Source organism: Henningerozyma blattae, chromosome 2 (genome assembly GCF_000315915.1).
Source record: "Henningerozyma blattae CBS 6284 chromosome 2, complete genome".
NCBI lineage: Eukaryota > Fungi > Ascomycota > Saccharomycetes > Saccharomycetales > Saccharomycetaceae > Henningerozyma > Henningerozyma blattae.
This window is the reverse complement of record NC_020186.1, coordinates 1460960-1474097: the sequence shown is the minus strand read 5'-3', so window position 1 is coordinate 1474097 and position 13138 is coordinate 1460960. Positions and strand designations below refer to the sequence as shown.

General features: G+C 31.3%; 5 protein-coding genes across 5 annotated transcripts; 1 reads left to right on the top strand and 4 right to left on the bottom strand.

Moving 5' to 3' along the window:
* Positions 1 to 280: 280 nt before the first annotated feature.
* On the top strand, positions 281 to 4588 carry TBLA0B06240 (uncharacterized protein; the record flags this gene model as incomplete). The annotated part of the gene is made up of 1 exon (XM_004178920.1): positions 281 to 4588. The coding sequence occupies one exon, from the start codon at positions 281 to 283 to the stop codon at positions 4586 to 4588; it is 4308 nt and encodes a 1435-aa protein (XP_004178968.1).
* Positions 4589 to 5090: 502 nt separating this feature from the next.
* BET5 (TRAPP subunit BET5) lies at positions 5091 to 5567 on the bottom strand (the record flags this gene model as incomplete). Its single annotated transcript, XM_004178919.1, has 1 exon — positions 5091 to 5567. The coding sequence occupies one exon, from the start codon at positions 5565 to 5567 to the stop codon at positions 5091 to 5093; it is 477 nt and encodes a 158-aa protein (XP_004178967.1).
* A 603-nt stretch (positions 5568 to 6170) lies between these two features.
* On the bottom strand, positions 6171 to 7190 carry TBLA0B06220 (ENTH domain-containing protein; the record flags this gene model as incomplete). Its single annotated transcript, XM_004178918.1, has 1 exon — positions 6171 to 7190. The coding sequence occupies one exon, from the start codon at positions 7188 to 7190 to the stop codon at positions 6171 to 6173; it is 1020 nt and encodes a 339-aa protein (XP_004178966.1).
* Positions 7191 to 8833: 1643 nt separating this feature from the next.
* Positions 8834 to 9382, bottom strand: CPR3 (peptidylprolyl isomerase CPR3; the record flags this gene model as incomplete). Its single annotated transcript, XM_004178917.1, has 1 exon — positions 8834 to 9382. One exon carries the CDS (start codon positions 9380 to 9382, stop codon positions 8834 to 8836), a length of 549 nt encoding a protein of 182 aa, XP_004178965.1.
* A 627-nt stretch (positions 9383 to 10009) lies between these two features.
* VPS70 (putative zinc metalloprotease) lies at positions 10010 to 12664 on the bottom strand (the record flags this gene model as incomplete). The annotated part of the gene is made up of 1 exon (XM_004178916.1): positions 10010 to 12664. One exon carries the CDS (start codon positions 12662 to 12664, stop codon positions 10010 to 10012), a length of 2655 nt encoding a protein of 884 aa, XP_004178964.1.
* Positions 12665 to 13138: the final 474 nt, after the last annotated feature.

Genomic DNA, 13138 nt, shown 5'->3' with positions numbered 1-13138 from the left:
GATTGTGATGCCCTACAGTAATAACAAAACTATCAGTCACATTAAACATCATAGGAAAATTCCAATTCTGTCACTTTCTGTTTTAGCGTTTGCCCATAACTGCGTTCCAGTCAAAAGTGGTATTGAAGCAATTCTAAAGTTTTTTGAATTTTGAAATTTATCCCATCGATCTATCACGCTGCTAGTTCCTGGTGTGATCCTATACTTTCGGTGTATCCGCCCTGCATCCTGCCTTCATTTCTAAGTCACTCAAAATCTTTTTGCAAGAGCTGAAGTCATTATGAGCAACCAACCCATGGAGGGAGACATAGGTGATAGTAATGACAACGATTCTAATAGTACTATATCTGCCACGACAACATCTGGTGTAGATACTCCCGGTAACAGTAGCCTCACTTCTACTAATACAAACAGGAACGGGTCCCTCATAAGCATCAGCAATAGTAATAGTAACGAAAGCAACGCTACCGACATTGCTCTGCTGAAAAAATCTTTAAAAATTGATAGTAACATTCCTAACACACTTCAATTGAGTTCCAACCCCCAACTTTCTAGTGGCAGTTTTAATATCACAAACAGTATTACTGATTCTTCAGCCACAGACAACGTTACTAGCACTGATTTGATATCTAATATCGGGATATCACAGCCGTTTCTTTCTCCTACAGACACTGAAAACACTGAAATAATCATCAAATCTGAATATAATACAAACCCAAATTCTCCATTGGCTTCCACTACGAGTATTGACTTTATTAATAACAAATTCAATAAAACACCAATCTCGAAATCTACAAATATAAGCCCAACTAAACTTCAAAACTTTAATTCAAATTTGAACTTGAAAAAAAATATTGACCATAAAAAAATTCATATCGTTTCAAATAAAAACAATAATCAAACCGGAAATACAAGTAATTTGATTATTGTTAAATCTCAAATGGATCAAGTACTTTCTAACCAATTAAGTAACAACAATAGTAACTCCAATTCGAATAGTTCCTCCTATAACATCCACAATGTTTTAGTGAAAAATGAAAATTTGACTATGAATGTACAAGATAGTGGAGATGGAAATAATGATTTGAATGATTCTAATGATAATATGACTACGGATTATGAAAACTTGAATGATAATGACAATGATAATGAAAATGAAAATGAAAATGATCAAGATCAACATATTAATATAAATAAAGCGACAGATACCATCATAATGGGTCTTGCATCGGATGATATACGATTAATAATGCCAACCAAGATGGAGACTACAGAAAAGGGTAGTTTTAAAAGAAGCACGTTTGCATGTGTTAGATGCCATTCATTAAAACAAAAATGTTTACCATCTGATTTTAATGACATTTATAGGAAACCTTGCAAAAGATGTTTAAAGACAAATAGGCTATGCAAATTTGACTTGTCCAAACGAACAAGGAAAAGAAAATCGAAAAAAACTAGTTCCACAGATTTAAGAATAAAACAGACCAATGAATCTCAATGTTCTACTCCAACTTCACCCTCTCATTCTACCTCGATACATCCTAATCCACCTCAATTGCAAATGGCATCTCATTTGTTGTCACTTGCCCCAAATCAAAAACAAAATGATCCTCAAATACAAGTATCAACAGAATCACAATCTAAGGCACAAGAACAAGCTCGTATTCAATTACAAGTACAATTACAACAAAGACAATTGCAACAACAGCCATCAATTCCTACTGGTCAATCATACATGCCATCAATCTACAGCAGCAATACTAATTTATCTACCTCCGTCTCAAATAATGGGCTGCCTGCTGCAATGATAAACCCTACAAGCAATTCAACATCTCAACCATTAACTACTCCAATCCAACAAATATTATTACCGCAACAACTAAATTCACCAAAACAATCTCAAGTACCACAAACTACTGCACAACACAACATTCAATATCAATTGCAAAATCAAATTCCACTACAAGTACAAATACAGAATCAAATTCCAAATCAATTGCCCTCTCAACAACAACAAATACAGTATCAAAATCAAAATCTAATTGAGTCTCAAACTTCACAAACATCCACTATCTCAATGTCCCAAAATTCAAGTAATTTGCCTGGATTACAACAAAGTTTACCAAATATTTGGGAAAATGTCAAATCGACCTCTGATGAAAATTTAATAAATTATAATTCTACAGATAGCAACAATAATATAACACCATCTAATAATATCGACCAAAATGATAATTTAAAAAATCAATCAAACTTGATTTCTAATCCAATCACGAAAATTATAAACTTGAATTTACAATCTGCCTCATCCAACATTACAACTTCTCCAAATCCCTCTGTGTCATCTGACACACTAGTATTACCTACTGTAAATAGAACATCTATATCCTATATTCCTACAGCAAGTAACATAATGCCATCTATGAATTCCACAATATCTCCAGGAACACAACATTCTTCATCTTTGAAAAAACAACTACAGTCTTTATTAGCCTACCAGAAAGGTAAAGTTCACGATATTTCAAAAAAACTGGATAGTATGTGTAAACAAGGGAATGAAATTTTAGAAAATACAGTATATTCGCCAGAAATTTTGGATCCAATTTCTATTGGGATTATTTCAGTTAAAGAGGCTGAGAAAAGATTTGAAATTTATAAAAATGACTTATCTGTTAATGGCAACCTACCTTTTGTTAAATTATCAAGTACTACTACTATTGATTCCTTAAGGAGGGAAAATCCTGTATTTTTATCAGTATTGCTTTGGTGTACATCTGTTGTTATGACAACCGAGGACACGACATTAAACACAAATATGAAATTAGGAGGTCTTGTAATGCATCTCTTAACTCATCAAATTTTCAGAATTAATGAAAAGTCAATAAATCTCATCCAGTCATTGCTAACTCTAGGGCTGTGGTATAATTTTCCTGAATGGTCCAACAAGACCAGATACCATATCTTTAATTATATCTGTTGTTGTCTAACAAAAGATTTGGGTCCAACAAATGTAAATCGTTCTTTTGCAATGTTTTCTGAGGAAGATCCATTAAAACTTGGACGCAAATATAAAACACCTTTAGAACGCCATGAGAATGGTGCACGTCTTACATTATTGACATATATTTCTGCTCTAAATATTTCAATTTTTCTTCGTCAGTCAATCCAGTATCGTTGGTCAGATTTAACTAAAGGTGCAATTAGTGCCTTAATTAATCATAAATACACAAATGATTCTAATATTGATCTATACACTCAGGAAGAAGATAGATTTTTAATTCTGCTCTCAAAATTGAATCATGTATTAGAAAAGATTCATATTTATTTACACCAGATGGCTAAAGCTGCAGAGGATGAAGATGATCCAGAATTCACAGAACGTCATATTTCAAATTTAATTGGGAACTACAAATCACAATTAGATGATATTAGAAGTCAATTGCCAGATGATAATTACAGAATTTTATCTTTCTACTATTCTGTTGAAGCGTATTTATACCAATATACTTTAGCAGACTATTACAAGAAAATTAAATTCCAAACTGAAGTTTCTATAATGCCTAATAATGTCCTAGAATCGTTTATTAGATGCTGTAAATGTTGCACTTTATCCTTAGAATCCTTTATTAAGGTTCCAATTAGATCGGTAGCATCATTGCCAATTTTCCATATGTCTAGAATCATTTATACTGTGGGTATGCTACTGCTGAAATTGAAATATTTGAGTGATACATGCTTACATTTCAAACATTTGAGAAATTATACAAATGGTGTCTTAGAACTAGTAAATAAAGTCTCCAAAAAACTGGAAGAAACTTCAAATGTTTATCAATTTAATAATTATCTCTATAGACTACAATATGTTGTTGCTCTTTTTGCTCAAACCTATGCTAATAAGGTATCTGCTACTTTTAATAAGAACATCTCTGACACTGTGACTGATTCTACGCTAACAACATCATCTACTTATAAGAGAAAGTTAAAGGAACATGATAAAAACAGACATAAAATTCCTAAATCGAAAAAACAACAGCTACAAGATCGACATCATCAAAAGCAACTACCACAACAACTACAACAAGATATTACTGAAAGTAATAGCAACACTCTAAGCAGTTCAAAGATAAATACTACTGATTTTTCATCAAAACCGTATCGATATAACAAGGTAATCCATAATAGTGATCACAATCAGAATCCACATAATCAAAATTTTAATGATAGGTTTAACACGGTTCATCAAAGCAAATCATTAAGTCAATTACCCATTGATATGAATGGTAGGGTTTCGGATAATAACAATAACAACAATATTATAAATATTTCCAGCTATACAGAGTTATCAAGTATGACAAATAGTGTACCAAATTTTATACAAAATAGAAACTTGACTAATCCAAATCCAAATGATTTCAACAATGTTCTCCCACTCTACGTCCAAAGTAATTTGTCATCTAGCATGAATCCGTCACCCTCGACATCTGCTGACAATTTAAATGAATATTTGACAGATATCGATTCCTTAGTGACAGGGTTTAACGCATTAAACGATGAATTTTGGACAGATATATTTATCAATGATTCCTAATGTTCTACACTACTGTTTGTTTTTTTCCACTTTGCGTTTTTTTTCTCCATAAAACTTTTCCCCATTGTTTAATTTTATTTTTCTATTATGAATACATTAACTTATTTTTCTTAAAACCAATTCCAACAAATGTTATTTTTGCATACTAACGACACAATTTTATTTTATCGACTAATCTTTGATAGACTTCATTTTGCTTCCATATTTTTCATGTTTCACTTTCGATTTTAGAATGAAATTTCAATATCTTTTAAACGATCTGTTTTCTTTTTACTCCATATCTATATACTGCTATGTAATCTTGCAATTTTCTTATTTAATATATTTTAGTGGTAAATACATTGTAATCATATTCTTAAACACTGTTGCAGTTAATAACTGAATTCAGAGTATCTCTGAAAAATCTAGCTTTTTGAAGCTATCTTTTATATAACTAAATATGCACTCAAAAGATCTGACATATTTTCTGAGTGAATGAAAATGGATATGCAATATGAATACCCTAACTAATCATTGGAGCAAGAAATGTTTCTAATGACTTTATAAAATTCTTATTAGTTATCCTTTTAACCCCCTGACCTCTTTTCTCATTTTCATTTTCAGCCAGATCGCTTGGTATTAGTAAATTATGAGTAATATATTTAACGTATATATGACCATAAATATGTTGCAAAACTTGGGTATAATATTGTTGTTTGAAATCTGATAATAAAATAAACCATAAACCAGTTGCGGTACAATATATATGAATTCTATATTTACCTGTGGAAATACTTTTAATATCACTTTGTTTAGAATCTGATGATAATTGTCTCGTTACCGATCTTAATGAAAATATGACACCATATAATAATTTACTTGTTTCTTCATTTTGTTTAGCATTAATTATACCAGAATTTGTATTTGAGCTTAGAGTCCATTCTCGATTGAAAATACAATTACAGTGCTTATCAAATATCCAAAATGAGTAAATAGTCATAGTTATAATATTCTTAATAATATATTATAGGGGTAGTTAATTGATGAACGCTCTATACAACAATTCACTCTTTTTTCTTTATATCAAGTTATATATATCTATGTGCTTTACTAAATCGGCTAGTTCACTTCGCTTAAAATTCACGAATCTTAAATAAATATCTTGAACAGTTACAATAAAGAAACCCAAAAACCAAGAGAAAGGTAAAAAAAGAAATAAAGTTGGCCTAACTTAAAAATATAAGAGCATCTCAATATTTAAAAACTAACAAAAATAACGTATATAATATTTAAATACATAAGATATTTAATATACAGAGTCATCATTGCTTTTCTTTTAATTGAAGAACGTTGAATTTACTAAATTGGAGTTTCAAAAAAAAAAAAATAAAAAAAAATAAGGCACAGAAAGGAAGCTGGAAATGCAAAATGATAAGTAAATGTATAAGTGATAGGAAAACCAAATCAAGGTTAAAAATTTGAGTTGATATTAGTTGTAAAATTGAGAAATATTAAACGATTACTGAAAGAGAGATTAATTTCCCTTATAAAATCTTTTTCTTAGTAAAAGTGAAGGGAGTATTTTGTAATTTGCTTAAGTAAATTAATGTGCTTGCTTGACAGCAGAATATAAAGAATAGAAAGGATCAATGTCAATAGACCGAAGTCTTTCCGTCGCCAGACTACCGTCATTAGATAACTGCTTACCAATATTTATAACCGACCTTGGAGCTCCAGATGACGAAGATTTATATTCAACTGGCTTAGAACAAACATATTCAGTAAACTCCTCTTCATCATTGCTAGTATTATTTTTATTTGAAACAGTAATAGGAGCAGAGAGACTCTCAACTAATGGAGGCATTGAAATGAAATCATGAAAATTTTCATTATCTTTTACCTTTACTAGGTCATTGAAACAATCTTCCACATCAGTAGTTTCATCAGTATATATCCTTTTTATATTATGCTCATCATTGAACGACTCTACATCCGTAGTGCCAGCTTGAGAATCGTTTTCATCATCCGAATCATAATCTGCACTAATACTTAAACCACCTGTAGAAAACCCAGAATTTATATCCATACCTTTAGTATCCGAAGTAGCATACATGTTGTTGAATATTTTATGTTTAGAATTCTTAGATTTTTCTCTTAAATCATTCAATAGATGATCATCGGTCATTAATTCTATCAATCTCTCAGTTGCTTTACTTATTTTGGAACTTTGATTATAACCTTGGTCATCAATGAACTCAAAGAGCATTAAGTTTTTAATCAACGTTAAATTTAATTTAACTTCACTAACAAACTCCGTTGAGCCATTAATCAACAAATATTGTAATAGTAAAACAGATTTATATATCTGCCTCCATTGAGATCCATTCTTCTCTAAAAACCTATTCAACAGCATATTGATGATATCTGCTCTTTGATTAATTTCAAAAGTACCGGCATTTATTTGTGCCATCAATATTACAGAAGTTCCCCATGGATCATTATTTGTAGCCTCTCTCACTTTAGATTCCATATCTGTTAGATTAAATAAAAAATTTTCTGCCATTCTAAAGAATTTTTTGGCATCATATATGGCCAACTCACTAAACCTCTGTTCTAGACTCATTATTATTCGTAAAAAAGTACTTTTGTTGGCGTGAATGCTTGTGTGAGCGTGTGTAAGTGTATAACTTGATCGTATTTATATTAATTGCTAAACAAATGATGAACAAGACCCCATGAAGTAAAGGAAGACAAGACAACTAACGAAGTTAGACGGGGAGATTACTACAACCCTTGTCTATATATATATATGAACATTTTCGTATACGAATCTGTCAAGCCTACTTGTTCTATTTATAATATACCATTAAGGTGCCAAATGAAAAATAAAATAAATGCAAACCTATCACAGTCCCAAAAGGAGGGATCGAATATACACTAAATTCCCCACCCAAATCAGTGTAGTTGACTTATGAATAAATTACATACTTCAATGATCGACAACGAAGAACCTAGATTCAGTCGAGTCGATATCCGATTAGCCATTTAATTAAGAAACGTTATCCCGATCCATCTCGTAAAATGTCCAGTGCTGTTAATTACAATAGCTTATACATAAGTAGTGCATAGTCGTATGCTATATCTGTTAAAATTAGAATATATTAGATTTACCTGTACTCCTGCTTTCCTTACTCCTATTCTATTCAATCTAAACATGCTTCTAAAAACAGCATCTTATATTAACATTTATAAGAATCTGGTTGGCCAATGAAATTGGCCAAGGACGATGACTTATTACAATTGAAAAACAACCTCACATCGTAAAGACAATTTGGGCGAACTAAACGGAGTTGTACTCGTTTGCGTAAACAACACTCAGAAAACAACGTGCAATCGTACGACACATGGAATTAGCGTAGATAGCCTTGTTCATCGTTTTTAAATCAATGAAACTCAAGAAGAGGAGTTTTAGAATTTACTTGTAGAAGGATAAATAAGGCGAGGCTGTACAGTTTAAGTTGGGCCAATCAAGTTGATCCATTCAAATCCGTCAACGACGTTTGCCAAGATCGAAACATTTGTAGGGTCAGCCTAATATTTCCCAACTAGTACGAGTGTATTCTAATGCTATCATCAGGGATGTCCCCAATTAACGTGATACGAGAGACCCAAAAGTTTTGCATAAAAGTTTTGCATAAAAGTTTTGCATAAACTTCTACATATGGTTGGCTGTGTATGACTTTTTACATACACAAAACTTAACGGCAAGCCCCTTTCTTAAATTTGGCAATGCTGTTCAATACTGGAAAAAGTAAAACAGTAAAATTAACTAAATCGAATAAATTACATAATATAACTTGATAATTTTGATTCTAGGTTTTTCTATTTTTTTACTCTTTTTTATTTTTTCAAATCTTGCTCATTAGAGACACCAAAAAACGGGATGTTCAAGGAATTCCGACGTCCTTATTAGGTTGGCCTCCTTACATCCTGAAATGTATGCTATGATGCAAGACGACACAAATACATTTAATTATATCAAATAATAATAATTGTCTGCAAAAGTGACACTACCTATGGTAAAGTCATTTAAAGGAATAGACAATATGTAAAATAAAGTAATAACAAAAAACTATAAGAAAAGGAACAAGTAAAATGAATTAAAAAATTTATATGTATAGGCATGTACGTGAATAATTAGGAAGTTTAGCTATTTAACAGTAGTAGACATACTTGTAAAGAATTACAATTGTATGAAGTATTAAATTATAATTCACCAGCGTCTTCAATAATAATTTTCTCCTTTGGCATTCCAGATTGACTACCGTAAGATTCAATCTTCTTAACAATATTCATACCTTTAGTCACTTCACCAAACACAACGTGCTTACCATCTAACCATGGACATTCTACTGTTGTGATAAAAAATTGAGAGCCGTTAGTGTTTGGACCGGCATTGGCCATAGATAATAAACCTGGACGGTCATGCTTCTTTACGAAATTTTCATCTGGAAATCTGGCTCCATATATAGATTTACCACCAAATCCGTTAGTTAGATCAGTGTCACCACCTTGAATCATAAATTGTGGGATAATTCTATGGAAGGGAACATTTTTATAGCCAAACCCCTTTTCACCAGTACAAAGGGCTCTGAAATTCTCAGCAGTCTTAGGAACAACTTCATCATACAATTCAAACTCAATTCTACCCATACTCTTACCATTTACAGATGGTTCAAAAAATACCTTAGTACCTAATTTAGATAAAGTTGAGGAAAATAATCTACGTTGTTGAGCGATTGAACGTCTTAGCATTTTGGAAGTTTATAATCGGCTATATTTTTTTATTATATTTTTTATTCCTAATAGAAAATTTATTAAACAAAAATTTATGTATTTATTATGCTGAATAGTATGCGATTTTTTATAAGATCTCAACCTATTGAATTATTTATCCTTGTTGACTCTTTGTTTTCTTGACCTTTTTTTCTTTTGTCGATCATGAAAAATCAAAAATCCGACTTTCGTTAATATAGGCACGGCGCTAACACGTTTACAGTTATATATCTATTACTTTTATGGACCAGATTTGTTATAATTATAGAATGCTATTTATTACCTATTATAGGACAAATTCTGTGAATAAAAACTTTTTGGTGGTATTTAAATATATTTATTAAGAATTGAATTGTTTATATATAAATAAATATTAAAATATTTATAATAGAATTAATTAATTAATTATTGAAATTTTGGTATGCTTGTGTCTTTGTTTTTATATGAATGCCAGTAGTGTAGAATATGATGTAGATCATATTGTTTACACACTATTTTATCTTAAGTAATGAGTAAATTGCTGACGATGCAAAGAAAAGAGAAAAATATAATATAGGTAAAGTAGGATATTAAGAAATTTTGACACGGACATTGTTACAAGTATAATTACATTTGGAGAAGCATTCTAATATTACTAAATTGAATCATTAAAATTGTTAACCATTCCATCGCATCATCACGACTCCAGCCTTCGATAGCTTCATACAACCCGGTTAAAACAATACCTTTAGAACCAATAAATTTATCAGGCTCAAATATAGAATGCTTAAACCATTCCCTATCACGCAAGCCTCTCTTTGTTAGGAATAGTTTATCCAATTGTCTCAATTTGTTATTAGTTCTTAATAATGACATATATAAATCAATTTTTTTATAAAATTGAATTAATGGGAAATCTCTGGAACAATCTTCTTTTATTTCTTGAGTAATTTTATCAAATAGTATACTTTCTGTCCATGTAGCAATTTCAATTATATCGTTAACATTATCTGCCAATTCTTTTAATTCATCATCATATGGGAAACTATTAATTAATTTATTTTCCCACTTTTTATACCAATTATTGATCTCTAAAAGATATGAATGTGTTTTAAATGGAATCATATCATTTTGATTAATTGTTAGTGTTACTAAGCCAACAAATTTAGCCATTGTATTATGTAACTTATAATCTGGGTCAATAAATTGTTCCAGCCAAGTATATGTATCAAAATTCGAATTTTTATGCCAAATTGCATCACCTGTGCCATTATTCTTAAATTGGAAATTTGCAGAAGGTATTCCAAGATAATTTTGGAAACTGTTTGTGTCTGAAATACCATCAATAATCCCAACAGTATTATTAGTCATTTTCTTCCATTCATCATATAAAGTCCAATCTTCATTATCTTTAAATGAAGTATATTTAGCTGCTTCATAGATGACATCGTGTAATAACGGATTCGCATTCGACATGAATAGTGAACCTTGAATTACACTATCTAAATTCAAATATGCTAAAACATTTCTTTTCAAAAATGCAGAATATTCTTCTACATATTCTGTGGAACCAAGATGAGCCGGTCCAGAACCATCCCAACTAATAAGCTTAATGGGTCTTAAGGGTTTCCAACCACGCTTCATCAATGAAGAAATACCTCGTGCAATTTCTAATAGAATAGCAGAACCACTATTTGAACCGCTTGAACCATCAGATACTAATGAATCACGACGTGCACCAATAATGATTTCACCTTCAGCAAATATACCGGGAATTTCTACAGCAACATTTGAAATTTTCTGAAATTCATAATTTTGAGAGTTATAAACACGAACTTCAGTATTTTCATCAGATGGTCCTGTAAAATAATCAAAGCCATCAATATAACCACCTGGCCCTAATTGAAACCCTTTACCATTTAACAATTCTAATATAGGCTGAATTTCCTTTGCGCTCATTGGTACTGAAGGAATATTTGGGATTTTACCAGCAGGTGAAATATGCTCAGTTCTCTTATATTTTGAAGGATAACCTGGTGATGTTGGGTCACCCGAAATTTCTTGTAGGAATTGCACAGAACCTCTTTCAATAGCACTCGGATTTCTTGCGGGCCCTTCAGGATAAGGTTTAAATCCATTTCTCTCTGTAACATACCCATCATCATATGGATCTGAATATAGAATTACACCTGAGGCTCCAAATAATTCTGCATTTTTTACTTTAATGCCCTTAAGTAGGTTGCCATTTCTAATAATATGAATCTTACCTTCGATATCAATATCATGATTTAATAACAGCTTATAATCTTTCAATGTACCATAATTACAAAAGACATATTGTGCAGTTACATTACCATTTGCGGAATAACTATGATAGCCATGTGGCTTTGATTCACAAGTTGATGGATCTTCAGAAGGTAAACAATCTTCTATCATGGAGGCATTGAAAATCATTTGATTTCCATGAAATAATGAAACTTGGGTCTCACCATTAATGTTTAACCAAGGGAAATAAGATTCCTGTTTTGTGGTGAATCCCAGCTCAGTAAACTGATCTATTGTGTAGTGTAATGTATTTAAATCACCAGTCTCGTGAACACCATTTTTATTTGCAGTTGCGTAATTATGAACATGGTATTTTGCTTTATTTTCTTCTTGTAAAGCAGTTAAAAATATTCGGTAAGTTTCTGCCTTGGTAAAGGTGGAACCATGTAGCCAACCAAAAGTTCTCGTCAATGAAGTTCTTGGTGCAAAAGCAGCCATGAAGCCGATATATAAAAACGTACTTGCCAATATTAACAAAACAAATTTGTCTTTATCCAATTGCTCTCTAACTATATCAATACCACTTCTGATGCTAAACATAGTATTACTACGCCCTCTTCTCCTTACTCTAGTGGTATTATCAGTCTCACTAACGTCATCTGTGCCTGAAACGGCGAAGTCATCTTCAACAGGGAAAAATGATTGTTCATCTGCAGTATTAGCTGGTGTACTTGTAGAAGCATTATTTTGTTGTAAGAAAGGTCTGAATTCGTCAGCGTCAGCATCAGCATCAAAATCATCTTCTAAATTTGTATCTATATTTGCAAGGGGGGCATTTTCAAAGGGCGTTGGGTTCAAAAATTCATCTTGTATAGGTGTTAAAGTTCCCCCATTTGCATTGATGTCGTTTAATAAATCGTTGACTCGAGTTACCTGATTTGAATAATCAGATATAGGTTGATCATCGTTATTTTTATCTCTGCCATTACTTATGATATTAGTATTATTATTATCCATCTTTATATTTATTCAATTGCTATTCTCTAAGTTATTAAAATTTCTACAAGGTTACTAGAGTACGCAATTATATCCTCCTCTAATGAGGTTTTGATCAATTCAAATTCTCGAAAGCTTCTGATACTCAATATCACGGTATGATTCAGATTTGTCCGGATTAGTTCTGATGAGTTTAGAGTTAATAGGTTTGAGCCTTGAAAAAGTCGATATCAACCTTTAACTAATTTCTTGAATATTTCAATTTATTTGGCAATATATCTTGCTTTAATTCCTTAACTGATAAAAATAATAATATATATATATATATATATATTTTTTTTTTTTCATTTTTAATTTTTTGTTAATTCCACTGAATTATTCTAACAGGGAAATCTAATAGACTTAAAAGTCCGTAATTGAATAAAGAGGATGGCCAAATTCAGTCCGCACCCACCCGCGGATTTAACGCAAACGGCACTACCACACAGTAACTAC